Raw genomic sequence first — 20,062 nt, 5'->3', positions numbered from 1 at the left:
AGGTTCCTGTGAAGATACATGAGCAAAATATTCTGACTGTAGGTCCATCAGAGCTTGAAGTTTACTGTGAGATTCAAGACTGGAGAAAATCAGCATTCAATAGTTCTAGAGCTGTTTTTCAGTCTTATTGTGCGAAGTGAGAGTTACTGATGGATCCAAAGAGTTTGACAAGAGTTTGATTCTTAGGAGTATGGATGCTGTAATCTCTTATCTGCAGTTTACTGGGAGCCCTACCTTCTGAACACAATGGTGAATGCAAATGAGAGAAGCATGACAAAATCCAACTGTATTAATTCCAGAGAAGTATTAGTGCTTGTATGCCAGTTTTGATCTGTTAAGGACTCAGACCCTTCCATCTACTCAAGGTATTTTCAGGCTGCTCTTCAGATGTTGAATAATCTTCACAGTTTCCTGGGAGATAGGCCATTATGTCATTGAACATTATTGACTACCCAATAATAATAAGGGTTTCATAGGGATAAGATTGAGGAAACTAGCTACATGCAAAGATCATTCCCATCTCATTCTCATATTTTACTTCCTTTAGACAGCTCCCTCTAACTTCTCCTAGGCTTCCTGAGCTTCCAGCATTGTCTCCAGAAATCCAAGATTTGGGAGAAAAAAAAAATTAACTTGCTTTTTGCATAAGATGTGAAGTGCTTTGGGACTGAATTTCATGTACAACCTCTTGCAAGAGTCCCAGGAACAGCTTCTGGTGACCTGGGCCAGGTGGCTGTTGGCAGGGTGTTTGGGGCAGGATCTACAGATCCAGCAACTGGAGGTTCTCAGAGGAGGGACAATTTATTCTGTCAATTTAGGCACTGCACTGAAGGGATAAGAGGGGAAGGCTGTGCAGAGGCTGTTTTGAAGCTGTGGGGCTGCACTTGGTACTCTGAAAGAGGATGTTAATGGGGGCTGTGCAAAAAGCACATGGGATTAGTTTTTAAAAAAATATTATTATTAAGCTTTATTCCTTTTGAAATGTGGGAGTCATACTGAATTTGAAGCTTCCTTATAAGTTTCAGCCATTACTGTAATAACAGGGCAAGTTACCAGAGGTCTATTAGTACTGAAGGTGTACAGCTAATTACAGTGTAATCAGATAGCTTGCTGAGTCATTTTTACATTAATTTAGGATGACCAGGTTACTTTAGGTCATTATGGTAGCCATCCCAGGCCTGTAAACAGTGTAGTTAAACCAGTGGGTTCTATTTTTTCAATTAATCTTCCTAGAAAAGCCTTTGTAATCCTAATTTTCTAGGCCATCAGGGTAAAAGCAGATTACAACCAAAGCTGGTTTACTAACTTTACTCACCTTGGTTTTGCCCATCCCAGATCTTTTCTACTAGTTGTCAGCTAGCATCTTGCCTGGAGATGTCATTACTACCTTTGAAAGCCTTTCAAGAGTGTTTTCTGACATTTAGGCCTGCTCAGCATTATCTTACTGCCAAGTTAGATTCAGCTGCAGAGTCAGAACTGGACTGTGCCGCTGGTTGAACCAGGAAAAGTTCTGAGGTCCCTGCCAACCCCTTACCCTAGGACTCTAAGCCTGCTTTCTCACACAGCACGAAGCCACTTTACAAGCCCTAATTTATTCGCAGTTACTCGGCAGCGGGGCAGGAAGAGCATCATCCCGTCTGCGATGCCTAAGCCTTCTTCCGCCGCTTTACCCCTCTGGTTTGAGTTCCGTCAGACGGCACAGACCCAGCCATCGCCCCTCCTGGCAGTGACCACGCTGCCCTGAGCGGTTCCTTCTGCTGCTCTTGATCAGTCACAAGTTACAAGGTTCACATCCTCGGGGCGGGCCATACGGGATTAGGGATCGGCTGTGGCCACCTGCAGTGACCGCCTCTTTAGGAACTGAGGGGCAGAAGGAAGGACGGGCTCCCATCCTCCGCGGAAGTCACATCACAAGAACTGTGCTTTTGCACCTACCTCATTTGTTCCTCAGCTGACAGCACCTGACAGACACTTCTGACTTTCTCACCGCAGCCTCCTGGGAGTCACGGCCAAAACAGAGCTCCTCAGTGCCTCCTCAGTGGCAGAGGTTGCGTGCTCCCCCCAAGCGACTCTCAGCCGGCCGGCAGCGCACCCGCCCTGAGGAGCTGCGCGAATTTTGCTCGGGGCGCTTTGGAAAATCCTCTCCTCCCCGTGACCCTGCCCGTGTACCATACCCCCTCCCCGCTCCACCGCCCGGCGTTTCGGCGCGGGCCAGCAGATGGCGGCGCCGCCCCGGCTGGGCGCGCAGCCCCGCGCACGCCGCTGCCGCCCGAGCCCCGCTCCGGTTACAACCCTCCCTCCCTCGCCCCCGCCCTCCGCCGCGGTGTCTCCCTCCCCGCCACCTCCCCGACTGTCACTACCACGCCGGAGAGCGACCATGGCGCACGGCGGGCCACGCGTGTCGGCCGCTGCCGCTCCGCGCGGGGCCGCCCGTTTGCCGCCGCCGCCGCCGCTGCCGCTGCCGCTGCCGCTGCTGCTGCTGCTGCTGCTGGGCGCCGCCGCCGCGCTGCGCTGCGCGGAGCCCTGCGGCCGCCCGCGCCCCGGAGCCCTGACCCGCGGGGCGCGCAGCCCTCCCGATCCGCGGCACGGTGGCGGGGCGGCGGCGGAGGGCAGCCGCTCCAGGAGAGCATCCTCGTCGGCGGGCCGGGAGCAGGTCTCCCTCATCAGCACCTCCTTCGTGCTCAAAGGGGACGCGTCTCACAACCAGGCGATGGTGCACTGGACGGGCGAAAACAGCAGCGTGAGTGAGAGGGGCAGTGCGGGCGGGTTGGAGGGGTCCCGACCCTTAACCCTGCCTTTATCATTGCGTTGCTGTCCCAGCTCCCGGGGCGCAGCCGCCTGCTCTCCCTCGCGTTAGGTGCGGCCGGGGCGCGCTGCTCTCGCTGCACGGTGTTCGGCTCGGGGCGCGGGGGTCCCCGCGGGCTGCGCTGGGGAAGAGCAGCGGCCCGACAGCCGGTGAGGTGCGCTGGCAGGGTCGGGCTGGCCCCGCGCAGCCTCTGACAGTTCCTCAGAAGTTTGGAAAGTTTGTGAGCGCGCATCTTGCAGAGGGCGGGGTGCGCGGAGTGCGCCGCGCTGTGAGGAGCAGGGCTTGGCCCCGGAGCGACCAGGCGGTGTCCGTGTGCCATAGGCGTGCTGCACCAGGGGCTGAGCGAGGGGCTCTGGGTAAAGGAGACGCAAGGAGCAAGCTGCGGCGCGGGTCTGGTCTCCAGCCCTGCATCAAGTCCCACTTTAAAGAGTCGAGGCTTAATCGATTCACTTCGATTCGGTCATTCCCCTGTAATCTTGCTCGCGCCGCGCTCTGCTTTCTGAAGCGCCGAGGAAAGATAAAACCCCAAAACAAAACAAAAACCAAATAAAGCGCAGCCCCAGGCTTGAGATGGATGTGAGGGGCCGAAGCGCCGAGCGGGTCGGGACCGCGGCGGATCCTCCGCCAAGGCGCGGGCGGTGCCGGGATGGAGCTGAGGCCGGGAGGGCTTCTCTCCGGCATGGCCCGGGGCTTCATTCCGCCTTTGGCGGGGGAGGAGGGAGAGCGATTTCCCCAGAAGTCTGGGAATAGGAGCAGCAGCTCTCTGAGGATTTTTGCTGCCTCATCGATAGATAAAAATCACGCGCTGGGGCAAGTGTTGTTTTTTTTTTTGCACAAGAGCATCAGTGTTAACAACTCTTCGCAGGTAGAGCAGTGTGCCTTGCCTTTATTATTATCTATATTAGATAGCAACTTTCTTGGTGAACACCCATAAATTATTTTAAACTCATTTTCAGTTTCAGCAAGTCTTCATTTCTTTGGGTATCGAGCCATTAATGGTCGTGTACTTGCACGGGTGGTTTCAGGGTTTTGCTGCTTGTAACTTACCCTTCACTGAAACATTATATCAGAACAGCAGACGTCATAGGTAAATATTACGTAGCATCTTGCACTGTCTGTGTAACTTCATCGACAGGAATATATCATTATGAAGGCTCAAGATCACATTTCTTCTGGAGGATTTTAGTGTTTGTGGGAAGCTCTTGAGTGTTTTTACTACAGTTCAGCTAAGCTCCGACTCTGCTTGAACTTTGTGAATTTAGTATAAAGTTTACTTAAACGTGTCTCAGTTCAGAGAGCTTATGTTGTACTTCTTGTAAGTATGTGAATTATCATCCTTCCCTTAGGTTATCAAGTCCTGTTTTTTGCCTGTTCTGATAGGGAATCACCCAGGATGTGGAGCTGCTAAGACTCCAAGGGTAAGGATGCAGTGATTCCCTCGGTCAGGCTGAGCACTTGTGTTAATGTTCTTGTATAATCAAGTGTTGGAGTAGGAGTCAGCAACAAAAACCTTGACACTTTCAAAGGCAGTTTTTTATTTGCTCAGGAAGGAAGTGTAAGGTGATGACCATTTTATCTGAAAAGAAAATGTTGCAAATCAGCAGCATCAGCTATTATGATTCTGTCCTTCTTCCATTTCTCTGCATTTAGATTGCTACCGTTTTTTGTGGATAGTGCTTGCAGGCTGTTAGGACTACTTCCTTGAAGACTTCAGTATTAAAAAGTTGGCATCAATTAATTTTTTTGATATAAAAGGCAAGCAACAGCTTTTATGCAGAGGTCTCTGTACTCTAAACAGAATAGAGTAGAACCTTTCTAATCCACATTTATAATGAGTGGTCTCTCCTCACCTCTCTGCATAGATTTAGTAACAGATGCTGCAATGGGGGCTTGTGTTGCTATGTTATTATTTTTTCACAGTATGATACAGTTCACTTGCTAGAATACTACCAAGTAGTCTCTTCAAAAGTGAAAAGAAGTGGCAACTGTCTGAATAAATGAAAATGGTTACAGCTTTTGCTGGCTGCAACTTAGGGTTTTTTTTGTTTGTTGTTTTTTTTTGTTTGTTTTTTTTTTTTTTTTTTTTTTTTTGTTTTTGTTTGTTTTTGTTTGTTTTGTTTTGCCTTAGGTAATATCTCCTAATTCAGTGTTGCAGAATGATAATTTAATCATTAATACCTGCAAACATTCTCTACAGTACTTACACATTAAGTATAAAATATGTTGGTAGAGTTACTTGAAAAGGGTATTGCTTATTCTGCCTACCATAAGGTGACTACTGTCAAGCAAGACTGGATTTGAACAAGTGATGTCGTGGTAATGAAAGACTCTTTGCTGCCTTAACCCAAATGAGAACAACCGGTCTTTTTGCACTGGATGTTTTATAGTATGACTGTCAGCATTTTTTGCACCTTCTTTTCTTGTTAGTTTTGTTTTATTGCATGTGTCCAGTTGAAGAGCTGATTTTAACAAAGGCTCCCAGAGAAAAATTATTTGTGAAGACAGTTTGTACATTTTTATTTTATTGTATTCTACATTTTTAAATAAATAAAAGAAATACATGAAGCCAAATGGAAGTGGAATGGGCTTAAAAGGCTTGGGGAGAATTTTGTTGCCTGTATATATGAGAGATTAAAACAATTGGAAATACATACTTGATCCAAAACATTTTTAAGTTAGTCTTGAATGTTTGCTTGTATATTTATTTATTTAACTCTGTGTTTAGTACTTGGAGGTAAGAACACAAAGATCCAGTGCTTCTCAAATCTGGCACCTTACTCTGCATTCTTAATGCTGTGGTAAATCTTGCCTTGCCTCAGAAGCACAGGCTTGAGCCATGAAATGCTCTTCTGCCCCAACTGCATTACGGTCAAGGGGAGGACTGTCATTTGTAACTTTGTGCTTTTGGATCAGGCCCTGCAAACGTCCGGAGGCACTAAGCAATCTTGAAGTGTCACCACACACATTTGGCACCTCATTGGAGATACTCAGCACTCCGTAAGCGAAGGAGCTAAACTAGTTCCTTCACCCGTTACAGCTGCATGGCTGAAAATTTGACAGTGATGAGCTCCAGATGACCATATGTCCTCTTAAACAGCTCACCTAGTAAAATAAATGAAGAAGAAATATGCAGTGGGATTATTCCTTTGAGCTCCATGATAGAGAGATTAATAACCATAAAAGTAGAGAGGGCAGATGCTTCTTTGAGGGATGTTCACCTGCATGAATAGTTCATTGAATTACCACCATGGAGTAGTCATGTGTGGATCAAGGGCAAATAAATACATTTGAAAGGGGCAGAGGTTAGGTTGATGTGCATATGGATCATAGAAAAACTTAAGTCTTGTAAATCCTCCTGTGTCACAATAGTAGGAGCATGTGATTTTTTTAGTGGCATCAGATGCCTTGAAAGAAACTAAGGAGGCTATAAATTAAATTGGTCCTCTCTCCTCTCCCTTCTCTTCTGAACTGTAGAAGTCTGATATGTATTTTATTATCCTCTCATAATGCTGTTAGTTTTGGGAATTAGAGAAATGGTGGATTTGTGTATGATTGCACTGATTGTAAAGTGAGCTTCAATAACTGGGAAGATCATGGTACACTTCCTCGTTTTGTCAAGAGATAAATTTGCAGGTAGGTATGTATAGGCGCTTCTAATAATTATGTATAAATACCATAAATGGTAAGCATGTCCACTACCTTTACTGATAGTGGGATGCATAGTTAAATCATCACTGGTGATACAAGTCTTGCAGAGGTAGTCCTTGTAACATCAAGAGTGTATCTGGTTAGTGAATTCCTACAACTAGTATTTCTGCTCTGTCCCTTGTGCTCACAGAAATCTGTTGTGTACTGTTACTTACAAACAAAGGTTCATGCAAGTGGAACTAATTTCCTTTCCTGTCTTAAAATATCATCAGATGAAGATGTGACAGGTGGGTGGTGCAGTGCACCATTTGCTCTGGTAAGGGCTAGTGACTGACATTACCATAACTGATAAATAACATGGAATTGTGAACCAGAATATGTACAGGTAGTGTGCATACAGAAAGAGCCTCCTACTGTGTTAAGCTGAATATGTATGCTCCCAGATTTATTATAAATACACTACTCTTTCAGATTTGGGGTAGGATAGTCAATTGATGACAGCTTTTTAAAAAAACTACTTTTCCTTATATTCATCCCAGGAGATTTTTTTTTTGCTAGGTCAACAACTGTGCAAAACTATATTCCTTTTGACCCTCCTGGAAATTCCCATTGTGCATTAATAATAGCTGATTAAAAAAATAAATAGAATCAAAGCCATAAAAAGAAATGCAGGGAGAATAAGACTTGTATTCACAATTGGTTTTGATTCATGAGCTGCTCTTCATGCTGTGTTTAGACTGCTAAAGTGTTGTGAACAGGACTTGGGCCAACTTGTTCAAAGTATGCAGTTTCATGGTACCAGTATTTCCTTTTTTGTTTGTTGTAAAAAAAATGAAGTCCACGCTGGCAGTTTTTCATTGACTAAATTGATATCATAATGCCTCGTAAACATGTAGCTTTCCATTATGGAAAATATAAATATACACAGTTTTTTCCAGACTTAATATTTAGCAACACCTTATCAAAAAGTAAGGTTTTCGCACAATTACAGAAATCACTACGCACAAGAGTTTCAGCTGATCTAGACTCTTATATATTTGATGTACAGATAGTTAATTTAATTTAAAAAATAAAACTCTTTGTGATACAGTTTCACCATGTATGATTTATAGAGCCCAGGGATCACCAAATGGATCCTTCTGGCAGTTATTTTATTTAATTGGATTTATGTTTTGTTCAGTTGGCAATACACTTTGTTGGGGGGATCTATATAAAGCATTGACTTCAGTATAACTGTAGCAGAATGAGTAATTGCAATTATCTATTCAAATTGGGCAAAAGTCTGTTTGTGGTAATGTTTTGGTGATGTTTCTCCAGAGTAGCCGCACTACTTTTTATGAAGATAAAGGGGGGCATGAGGTCAAAAATCCTGGTGGTTCAGACCTTTGATAAATGGCAGATATATTACAAAGTGAAAGGCAGATTTCCCATAGGAAGATTTTTTTTTTTTAAATTCCTGAAGATGATAGTGCAATAAAAAACAAACAGAAACCAAACCAAATAATCATATTTGAATAGAACAGCAGGAAAGCAGAGTGAATTTAAGCTAACTGAAGAAACTCAGGAATTCAACTTTTTTTTTTAAATTTTCTTTTTTATCATACAAAGTTTATGGCTTGCTTAGTTTGTTTGCTTCTATCAGACCCTGCTTTCCCTCTTCCAGCCATATAGCTTCCTAGTCATGTTGCCTGCTGAGCTTTCTCCCTCCACAGCTGGGCAATTTTCAGATGCAGAAGAAAAGTGAGAGCATCTCTTCTCGTCCTCTACGAGACACTTAAAATTGATAGGCACTTTAACTAGTACCTGTATGTTCCAAACATGCTTGAAAATCCTCCTACAGTTATACCTGGTTAGCTGGTTTAACTGGTGTTATCTAGTTTGCTTAGAAGCAAGCTCGTAGCAGTCTTAGTGTGAGTAGGCACCACTGTGTCAACATTGGGATGGGCTCCCAAAGTTTAAATCCAAGAGGAAATATGGCAGTGAACACTAAAGACAGACACTGGATTGAAATTCTCTCTGTGATACTGCTGATGTATGTTGCAAGACGAACCTCCTAGGGCACGGCGCTCCAAGGTCCAACAGGTGTTCCAGCAGAAGCACACAGAGAGTGTCCTGAGTTGGCTGTCCTCAGGATTGGTTAGCCTGGCTCGGTGCTACTGCTCCAGATTCAACTAACCTCTCTGCTGGCTTACTCAGGCATAAGCTGAGGCTGTGTTTGGAAGCTCACCTTTTATTGGCACCCCAGTCCTGCTCATGCGCAGTTGGGGCCCGCCTTAATCAGGCACAGGTGGGCTTAACACAAGCTCATGCCCACTACCTGGTAATTAGTGGCACCTGGTTGCCTCATTTCACTACAGATGTATTAGATGAGTGATAAACCAAATCTGGCCTAATAACAATCATTAGATATAAGTTTAGGCTGTTGATGGCAGGTGTACAGATCACAGTGGGAACATAATGCATTCTTCCTAAACTTGACAATGTTAGAAATCTACTGATGAGGACATCCGTTTTGATTTTATTAAAATTTAATAGACCAGTAGGTTCTTTTTAAAAGAACACAAGGGGAAAATTATGAGCTTTTCAGAAACACTTAAGTGTTCTGCTGAACTGGGAAGTTCTGTGAGGTGGGTGCTGATTTATGAATTTAAAACCTGAAACTGCCTGGATTACAAAGTTTTTATGCCAAGCCCTTTGCATATCCAAAGGAAGTATTTTTATGGTTCTGTCAATTAAGAACACGGGATGATGAGGAGAGAGAATCTGCAGTAGACTGTAGGTGAGATCCTCAAGTTCTTGAAACTGCTAATTCATTTAAGCAGAAGCTGGAAGTATAGGTTGTTAGCAGTCTGCAGTATGTGACTGCTCACAGTAGCTCAGGAGGAAACTTGACCTGCAATAATCTTTCACCATTTTTATTCTCATAGTATCACATTCTTCACCAAGCATCCCCATCCCCACCCCCCTCCCCCCTAGTAATAATAATTCAAGCCGTAACAAGTCACCAAGACAAACCCACTTTAGGATACAAATAATAATGAATAGGATGAAATAAGGGATGGGATCCACTGCTGTGTCTAACTGCAGCTTCAAAATTCTTGCTTGGCCTTCTGCAGTTAGAAGGAGGCAGAAATGGTCCCCAGACTGATCCTCCTTCCCCTGACAAAGTTAACATCTGCACTTAAAAAACCTTGTTTGAGTTGACTTCTGAATGCTTGTATCTCTCAGCTTATTGTAGAGGGGCCTAGATAAGAAACTTTGGTGAAACATGATTTATTTCAAGTTATCCCTAACCCAAATATCTGGAGTTTATTGCTGCTGTAGTTATTTCCTTTTTACCCATGGTAGCATGGCTATTGGAGTTTCAGTTATGGATCAGGACTCTGTTGTCGTGAGTATTGCACAACCCCAGTGCAGAAATACTGGCTCAGCTCTAAAGATTTTATAATTAGAGTTTTACCTACATACATCCCTGAGAAGCCAAATTAAATGCTTAAAAGATGTACATTGACAGAAATGACTTAAAGGTCACAGTTTCAGACCAAAGGCTTCTACAACAGCTGTTTAAGTATATTTTTTGCTAACTTGGAAATGACTGGAAACAGTCATTGGGGCTTTGCCTAAAATTTTCCCCCAAATTCCCAAACCAGTAGATCTTTTAGATCTGTAGTGTGCAAAGAAAATATGCAACAGTTTTAGCAGTAAGAGTTGTGAGTCTGTGTTCTGGTAGGACATGTGTTTCAGGTCTTCATGCAGAAAGGGGAATTAGACTATTCTGCTGGTGAATGCTTTAACCCTGGTGCTGTTCTGCATGGGTGAGGAGAGCAGTGGCCTCTTCTGCGAGAATCCATGTTTCACAAGCAATTGTCACTGTGCTCCAGGAAATGCTCAGTGCTGTAGGTGTGTGCTGGCACGTTTGCACTGGACTCAATGGCTTTCATAAGATGAAATGGAGAAGTCCCATGTTTATGGATTCTGTTGGTCAGCTCTGGGTGAGGCTGCTGTGGGAAGAGGAGAGGGGCAGAGACACAGTGCAGCCTTGCTGGGCTGGTGATGCTCAGCACAAGCCTCATCACCACCTCTGGGAGCTCTGAAGCAGTCCTGCCATGTTCTCAGTGGTACCTTGTGGAAAACTGAAGCTTGGTCACAGGCAAAGTGTGAGGTTCCAAATTAACAGCTATTTGAGTTAAATTGAAGCTGATACCAAGGAACTTTGCTAATTACCTCACCGGTATCCCCTGAAGTAGCACTTGCATTACACTGGTGATTTTGTGCCTCAGTTTCCTCCCTGCAGTGTGAGTACAGCAGTATTTCCCTGTCCCTAAGGACTGCTGTTGCCCTAAATAAGCTGGGCACTTTGATATTAAAGTAAAAGAGACAGGACCATAGAAAGTCACATCTCTCATTTCTTTGTTCCTTTGACTATACAGTCTAGGAATTAGAGAAGAAAAGGCTCTCCGAGGTCATGCAAACACTCTGCTTGTTCTGATGTTTGTTTTGATCAGGGTTCCTTTTAATGTGTAGTCCAGTTTAATTTAAATGACTAGAGTCTGGCACTTCAAGATCATTGAACAGGCTTAACGTTATGAGATTGAAAACATTTTCAGTGAAATGTGACCTGTATTTAACACAATTTTTTCTGTCTTTGTTTACTGGTATACTAAAATAATCTCTGTGTTTGTACCTTTCTTCGTCTTGCTGACTAATAATTATTTCACTAACATTTATTTTGGCCTTTGGCGTTCTCTTTTCTTTTCAGTTTCACTAGTTCTTTAATTACAGCATATGGATAGGAAAATGCCTACATACAATAGTACCAACCTATTTGACTGGCAGAGTTTTAGTAATGTACATACACAGAGAAAATTTTTAATTTCTGTCTTCCCTCTAATCTCTCTATAGTCATTGTGATTATCGGTGTTTTCTAACAAGAAAATTACAGAACAGTAAATGGTTGGTTATTTTTAAAAGATAATTCATAATACTTTAATTTGGTCATTAGCAAACAATCTAATTTCTCTGGTTTCTGTACAGCAACATTGTTAAAACTTCGTTTTAGTAGATGATGTAGATGTATTTAATGTTTGGGTTTTTTTGCCATTCATTTAATGAAATTTGTTTATTTTGTGGTCTTTGGAAGCTCATTGGAGCTAAGGGAAAACTGTATGAAGTGTTGGAGAAGTGAATTGACAAGCACCAGCTATCGTGATGTATTCTTAAAGTCTGTCTAAAACCACTGTAAATATGAGAAGCTAGAAAGTATATTGCACATCAGCTGAACAGCATTTTTATATCTCTGTGAAACCCACTTCGTGATTCAATGATTAAGCTGTTGGCTCCCACCAGTTTCTGTGAAGGAAGATGCAAAAGGAATGCATTTCCCTGCAGATAGGCTGAATCAGTCACCTCTGTTTAAAAACTAAAATGTATCTCGGTGAACATGTTTTCAGTTCATAATGAAATACATATGTTCATCTTTATGCAGCATGTCTCAGAGGCTACTGTGTGGAGAACTGAGGGCCACTAATAATATCTCCTTTTCCTTCCTTCCTCTTCCCACTGCTTTAAAAAAATGCTTTTTTATAAAGTGGGCTACACTGAGAAAGCTTTGAATCTTGGTATTCCTTGTAATAATGTTATTGCTCTTGGAGAACTCTAAGGGACAGCAGTTTTAAAATTCACTGTATAAGCACCATGTGCCCCATGTTTAATTTCTCTGTTAAAAGAAACCTTAGAGGAGAGGATGGAGGTGATTGGTATCAGGCTGCCATATGTAATCAGTGTGAGATCTAGGTTTTTAGCTATTAAATTATCATTATAAAATAATTATTATTATTTTATAAATTAATTAAAACTGCAGAAAAAACACTTATCAAACTTAAACTTCTTAAACTGCCATGAGCTGGTAGAACTTAACTGAATGAAAGGCAAACTTCTTGGTCAGCGGGTGGACTTGGTTCGGCATGATTAGTCAGTAAACACTCAGGAATGTTTGAGCAGCTTTTGCGTGTGCTGCTGAGGCAAGAGACATTTTAAGAACACTGAAGCTGCATGAAAAGAGGACCCTCTCCTTCCTGTTTCAATCAATGTCCATGTTATTGTGAGGGATTACATCTTGGCTCTAATGTTCATGACTGCAAAGAGCCTGTTCCTGAAGATGGGAATGTGAGGCCAGAGAAGGATATAATCTTTATCTTGTTTGCAGAAACTGCCAGCAAGCCTGGTTATTGCATTGCTGTATTTTGTGATATATATCAAGTCTCCCTGAGGGAGCAGGATTCAGTCCAGTGTGATGTTTCACAGAGGTCAGTAGCTCAGAAGTCAAGTCCATAGAGATGAGAGCACTGAAATTCACATTTAGGAATAGGAAATAATATAAAGAGTTCACAGTCTTTGATCCACAGTATGCTGTATATAGACAGTTTGCACAAAATATGCAAGCTTTTTATTTTTGAAACAACTAAATACACTTGTATTTATTAACTGAACCTGATTGTCACAGTCACTATCAGTCAGTTAGAAACTCTGCTCCCCTTCAGGCAACTTCTATGTCTGTCCTTTGTTACTTTTCTGTCTGCATTTTTCTGTCTCTCATTCCTCCTCTCTTCTTTCTTTCTTTTCTCTCTCTCTCTGTGTCTTTGTTATTCTCCCTTCATTTCCTTCTCTGTATTAAATCACCTTTCCCACCCCTGAGGGCTGAAATAGCATCATCTTCCTGATTCCATCTGGAAAAACTGATCTTCAAAGACATGGTTAATAATGACACAGATATGTCATTGGCTTGGGAGTTCCCATTCCACTGAATATAGATGTTCACAAGTGGTCACATGATGTTTGCAGGTTTGGACAGACAGCGTGGCTTTGCTTAAGGAAATCTTGTATTCATAGCAGTATCTGATCTGTAGCTCTAGAGGACAGTAATAGCAGATGTTAAAAACCACCACTGTCCCCAAAATACATCATCTAACTGAAAGTGGCCCAGGAGCAGCATATTTCACTTCATGCCTCAGCATAGCTTGTGATCTCACACTCACCTAGGTTTAGTTTTGGATTGGGGAATTGAAGTGAAATATACTGCTTCTGTGTCAAGTTGCTGGATGAGTTTAAGTGAGTGTAATTAGATCTGAAAGACTCGAAATCATGTTTCCACCCACCCAGGTCTGTAATCTGCACATGCCACCTAATAAGATTTTGTATGTTGCCCATCACTGGAACTATGCTGCTGCACATCCAGTTTTAATTGAAAAATAATTGTAATCTATTCAGTGTTGGATTTCATGCAGAAATGAGGTATTGTGAGCAAAACAACTTCTGATGTGTCTATTACCATGGATTTTACTGCCTGCATTATTTTCAGATGTAAGTGCATGTCATTCTGGTATTTGGGTGATGTCATTCTGATATATGACTTTGCCAAGTGTACCTAATTATTACTCTTTGCAACCTGTAGGCAATTAGTTGTTTTTCTTCTAAATGAAAGGAAGTATTTTCAAGCTGTTGCTTATTGCAGGAATTTAAATGAATGACACTTCTTTTGAGAACAAATGCAAGCTAAGGAAAGGGAAGACAGTGAATTGTAGGATCATAGAATCGTTTGGCTTGAAAGGGACCTTAAAAATCATTTTAAGTCAAACACCCCTGTTTGTGCAGGGACATCTCCCACTAGATCAGGTGTCACTGTCATAGGGGGGAAACTGCAGTTCATATGTGCAAGCTCTGGATTTAGCTGAGCCTTTAAAAACATGGGAGTCAAAAGCAGCAAAGTGCTAAGGTCTTAGTTTATGGCATAGCTGCTTCTCTGGTACAAATGCACTTGCTGTGCAGTCACTACAGTTCATGGGCTGAAAGAAGATGGCAAGATTTAGAGTGCTTTTATCTAACATGAAATTGATACTGTCTTGTGGGAATGGTTTCTAAGAAGAACATAAGGAAGTCTGTACAAGGCTAGGCCAGTGGATATCTAGGGAAGAGCATCAGACTCAGATCCCAGACAGCTTTTCTGGCCAACAGCAATTTGTGGCTCGGGAGTAACTGTAAAAGCGTTTCAGGTGCAAGAAACGTCCCTTGTTTATAAACATGAAAATGTGAGGAAAAATGAGCTTATGTACTTAAATGCAGCAGTTAGCCAAAATTGCTACTAGAGTTTCTCTTGATTACATCATCCTTTCCCCAAACCTAAATGAGTTCAAATTGTTCAAATGAATACAAAATGTTCTCCGAGTGATTTAAATTTTGTGGCTCTGTAGCTACATTTTAATATCTCGAAACCACGTTTTACTAGATTGATGTAAATATTTTTAAAATTCCAACAAATTATATAAATTAACAAGCAGACCTATCAACACATAATTTACAAATTACTTCTTTTGAAATATGATTATTTTCTCACACATTTGGGAAGTTTAAAGGGTACTGTGTCTCTTGAGTGAGTGTTGTTTCTTGAAAGAAAGATGCACAGGAACAGTAGTTTTTAGATGTCTTTTTGTTTTTTATGGAATTCATTAAAGCATCTTTTTAGAAGTGTTAGATAATGGTACTATCACATGGAAAAAGTACTAAATATCCTGACTGGTTTACTTGGTTATTAAAAATTGGGTAAGTTTTCGTTAAATAAAAAAAAATTCATCAAGATTAATTTAAAATTCAAGCCATTATTATCTTGGTACATAGCCAATACTGTATATTTTCTTATCAACAAGTGAGTCTAATTTTTAATTTATGAAAGCTTACCTGAGAGTATTCAAATATTTCATCCTTTCCAAATATTAAAAAATGTCTTTGTCCCAGCATTTGACTTCAAAACAGATGATCTTCTGGTGTACTGTGTAATACAGTTGTTGTGATACATACCAGAAATATTGTTCGCTTGTTCCAGGTTTGTATGGCATAATTAAGATAGGGTTTTTTTTCCAGTAAAAATTGATTATTCTATTAAAATGAAAATCAATCCTTTTCTGTTAATTTACTTCAAGGCCAATTACTCAACAGACATGATGAAGTTTCCTACTTTTCAAGAAGTGGTGAAGGTTAATTTTGAACATTTTTTTGTTCATTCTTGCTTACAAATAGTTCAGGATTTAAAAATAAAGGTTTCTAGTTCTCTCTTTAAATTTTTAATATTGTATTGAAGGATATCATTAAAACATTCAATTATAGTGGACTGTCTATATTCTTGGGAACCCAAGCCCTGATAAGGTTTCTCAACAAGAGAAGAGCAGCACCATTTCACTGACTTAAATTTCAGCCATTGTGGAAGGATTCTTAGCTTTGATTAGCCTTACAGCTAGTGGAATGTTCACAATATATGAATGGTCACAATAATGAAAAAGACAAGATGCAAGAGTCTATGAAATGGGGAAAAGTAAGGAGAAACAAGTATCATAATAGTTGTGTTTTAAATGTTGAATTCTACACTGTCCTTCTTACTGCTTTTCACTTCAATTTTTTCCCTAAACGTTTTTATATTACCAAGTTTATCTAGAAAAAGCAAGATTGTTAGCTGGAGCAGATGTTTTGTTGTTGTTGGGTTTTCTTGGTTTTGTTTTTTGGGTTTTTTTTCTTTTTTGTCTTTCTTTGTCTTCTTACTCTCTCTTAGTCCTCTGCTGTTTATTGGTTAATTTAATCTTTCTAACTGCTGTATTGGTTTGTTCAGCATCAGGAGGGTCTGCATGTTACTTATAGAAGGCACACCAGCTGGAGGAAACTAATATCCCAATCAACTTAACCCCACTGCAGATAGAGGGAAACCATGAGTGAATTGATTTCAGCATCAGTCTTCTTGCACAGGTAATCAATTCAACTGAGAGAATTGAGACCTGAGTCCTCACCACTTTCCTGTTGTGGAAGGCTCCCTAATGCTGAGTCCCATTTTTCTAAATTCTGACTAGCACTCTTCTAAGACTTCACCATGAGAGTGATGGTACTCCATACACTATTACTGAACCCAAAGCCTGTAAAAAGCAACAGTAGGCTTCAGTGTGTTTTGGATCAGAACCTTGGGCTAGTGCTGCATCCACAGTAGTCACCATATTTGCTAAGAGGTGTTTAAGCCCCGAATGCTTTAGGAGGGATGTTTCATTGCTAACAGCATGAGGCTTGTCCTGATAACAAAGCAGGACCAATTTTATTTGTAATTTTGTAGCTGCTTTTTTTAGCTTCTGAACCATGTGCACGTAATTCTGAAGAATGATATACAGTTTTAGTAGACATCATTATTACATCTACATGTGAAAAAAAAAAATGTTACTTTTATTCTTCTCCTTCACTCTTTTGATGCAGGAACAGTAGTGCAGCAAAACAGGTCTGTTCTATAATAAAAATTTTCAGGGCACTATAACGTGTAACTTTGGTAGTGGCTTAAATAGTTAGGTTGAAGAGAAAATAATTAGAAGGCTAATTTGGATTCACCCTTCCCTATTGCTGCTTAAAGATGTTGGCTGTAGAGTTCTGTTACTGCTTCATTTAGCATGACTATTGCAGTGACCATACTCCTTTGCAGCAGACTGTTCTTGTTCAGATATGAGGTACGGCTTTTGTGTCACTGATCAGAGCATGCAGCATTTGTGACTTTTTCTTCTTGGCCATAGAATTAGAAGCAAATAGGCTGACATTGTCTTGCACAAAGGAACAGACTTGCTCTCTTTTCACCCCAATGGTGCCATTGATTCTGTTTTCATTACACAGTCAGATATTTGCATATGGTATCATTAAGGGTAATGAAAGGCTGTCATAGGGCAGGGTTTATGTCACAAATTTGACATTTGCTTATGGATGAGATAGTATAATGTCAGCATGTCGTGGTGCAAATGTCATAATTTTGTGATGTGACAAATTGTCCCTAAGGGTAGACTTTTTAACACCTTAATGGAAGTTGGAGAAATGAATTGGTTTAGACTCTTTTTACTTGTGTTTACTTTTACTACATATTTAGGAACAATCAGAAGTTTAGGAAGCAAAGCTTGCAGCAGTTTATATCACTTCTAAGTTTTAAAGGGTCTTTGCTAATGTCACAAATGTTAGTCATTATATACATGATGCATCCTTAGCAGGGAACTTTGCTGAATCATTATGCTTCAAGGCAGCTTCAGAGATGACAATTCCTCACTAGCTAAAGTGTTTAATTGGGCTGTTCTCCTTTTGCAGCAGACTGGATTTTCCTATTTTAACCACAAAATAGTGGGAGAATTTGGGAACTTTACAGTCTGTCAAAACTTACATGCAGTAGGAAGCAAGATAATTTTGTTTGTATTTGTTTTGTCCTTCATTCAAACCTTGTTAGAGGCAATTGTGAAGCATACTAAACAGTGCTGCTTGTATCTTATCTGCAAGGAAAATTCAGCTGGGATGGGTGTGCTCTGTTAACACAACTAAACTGAGCGAGAACTGTATTTCGTATGTAATTGTGTTCCTGGGCAGTACCCCATATATGCCTGAGACACACTGTAAGAAATCAAAGGAGAAGATGTGTATAAATTTCTAGACTACAGACATTTTATATAAAATTGTAATTTGCACTGAGATCAGAACCTTTGAGAATGTTGATTTGGTTTCTTGAATATGAAGGGAATATTCTGACAAGAACTGAAGGCCACGGCTTTTTCTGTGGAAAGAGATTTTTGCTTCTGTAGAAATAGATGCACTGGAAAATTTGTCTTAGCATAGACATAATTAAATGATGGGTTTGCTTTGTAGGTGACTGAAGATGTTACTGGATTTAATGATGAAATTTGGTCTCAGGTAGACCTAGTCGTACCATGGAGTTGTGGTGACTTGCAGGGTTATTCTGTCAAATGTTGGTCAGAAAAGCAAAATATAATAGCTGTAGTGGGCAGTATCCTTCCCTCTCTTCTTGAAGAGCTGCCTGCTCATTCTAAACTGGACTTCAGATGAATGATTTTTGTATGAAACTACTTTCCATTAATTTGGCTAAAGTTACGGTGAAATTTCTGCTTTCCAAGTCTAAATGCTCTCAACTTTGTTTTCACACAGAAACTTGGTTTTGTGTATGTACTCTTGGTGAAACTGTATATGCAGGTGGGTTTGAACACTTACTCTGCCTGTATAGGTTGCAGATTTAATGCAGAAGTTTGAGCTGCTATTCTTTGAAAACATATGTCAATATAAACAAAATATTGTGTGTTCTCTTGTAAAATTTTCTAAGTGAGGCTTGGATAGGCAGTCTCTGGATGAGTCCTCTCCAGGGGAGAATCTGTCCACTTATGCCAGCTTTAATTATGCCACTACTGTCAGAACCTGGCTCATGTGAACTCTTCTTGGCCAATGTTGAGCTATTACTTTATGATTATACCAGGCTGTAACTTGCTGCTGAGGAAGGAAAAATGAATAAAGAGAAAATGTAGTGTTTGATGGAAATGAACAGTGTTGAACAAACTTTGAAAAGCTTTCTAATCAAGATGCTTTAGCATCAAGTACTTTTTACAAACCATTTAGTCTGGAACTGATCCAAAGCCAGTCTTTCTCCTCCTGAGCAAATTCCTAAAGTAGGATATTTTTACTCAGATTACCAACAGTGTAAGCTTCTGTTTTCATAATTTCTGTGTCAGTTCAAAGGCAGACTCCAGTTGAGTTGTGATTTCTCTACAGAGGACTGTCAGTGGTTGCAATATGATACAGTTCCTGCAGAAGTGGGTCCAGTTGTTTTTGCATCTCTTGGGCTTCAGGAGAAACACTTCTGGTTTGTGGAGCTGTCAGAGGCTTTCCATTCAACCTTGAGCAGGTAACTTGACTCTTCCTATACAAAAATGTCACGGACGGAAGTCTTGTTCTGCCTCTTTGGTTATAAGGGCAACATCAAAGATCATGAAATGTTTGGGTACTTCAGAAATTTGTGTGATCATGTTACCACAGGTAAACAGAAGGGAAGGGAGAGGCAAGTTACACAGGAGAGTTATTTTTCTGATGTTAGTCTGATATAAGGGAATCTAATTTTAAAGTCCCTTATCTAGAGCTTTCATGTGGCTTTAAGTCCCACAAGATACTGCTTTTTAAATGCCGTCCTGTAAAAACAGTAGAGTATTATGTATGTTTTTTTCATTTAGATATGTTTTTAAGGCCTGATACTTGCACTAGTGAAATATGCTCTTTACCAAGCCACTTCTTATTTTGATATATATTTTCTTTCATAATAACACCTACTTAAAAAATCATTGGGAAATTTTACCTTACCAATCTAAAGATTGCATGGGATCTTTTAAACTCTTTTTCTCGACTATATGTTTTTAAAATTTTAATTTGGTAAAAGTTATAAACTTCTTAGAATCACTGCATACATAATAATTCGAAACGTGTCTGGCAGCAGTTCTGTAAAAACAATCTGGATGTTCTCTGATCTGGATCTACAGAGCCATAAAATATATATGGCACTGTATTAAGTTTTATAACGCTCATTACTCCAATGTTGTACCTGTTGGGTAGAAAATCACTGAAGCGGATGAAGAGTATTGCTCTTTGAGCAGCAGAAATATTAGAAGTGCTTTTACTTGGCTCCTTGTAGATATGAGTTTCACTGCAGGGTTCAGCAAAGAAATAATTATTTAAACCGTTTGTGAAGGAATATGACTATTCCTCCAGAGCAGAAGAATTACAAAG

The 20,062-nt window shown here is 40.7% G+C and overlaps 1 protein-coding gene across 4 annotated transcripts in view; it reads left to right on the top strand.

Annotated features, from left to right (window-relative positions):
- Nucleotides 1-2,203: 2,203 nt before the first annotated feature.
- The window catches only part of SORCS2 (sortilin related VPS10 domain containing receptor 2), a 530,032-nt gene continuing 512,173 nt past the window's right edge, over nucleotides 2,204-20,062 (top strand). For all 4 annotated transcript variants that reach the window (XM_071753437.1, XM_071753435.1, XM_071753436.1 and 1 more), the window contains exon 1: nucleotides 2,204-2,740. In XM_071753437.1, the coding sequence (XP_071609538.1) occupies nucleotides 2,219-2,740 (522 nt within the window). In that variant the 5' untranslated portion in view covers nucleotides 2,204-2,218. The remainder of the gene's footprint in view (nucleotides 2,741-20,062) is intronic.

The sequence above is a fragment of the Heliangelus exortis genome, chromosome 10, assembly GCF_036169615.1.
Source record: "Heliangelus exortis chromosome 10, bHelExo1.hap1, whole genome shotgun sequence".
In the NCBI taxonomy this organism is placed as follows: domain Eukaryota; kingdom Metazoa; phylum Chordata; class Aves; order Apodiformes; family Trochilidae; genus Heliangelus; species Heliangelus exortis.
Note: the sequence above shows the minus strand (reverse complement) of the source record. Positions and strands in the feature narration are given on the sequence as shown.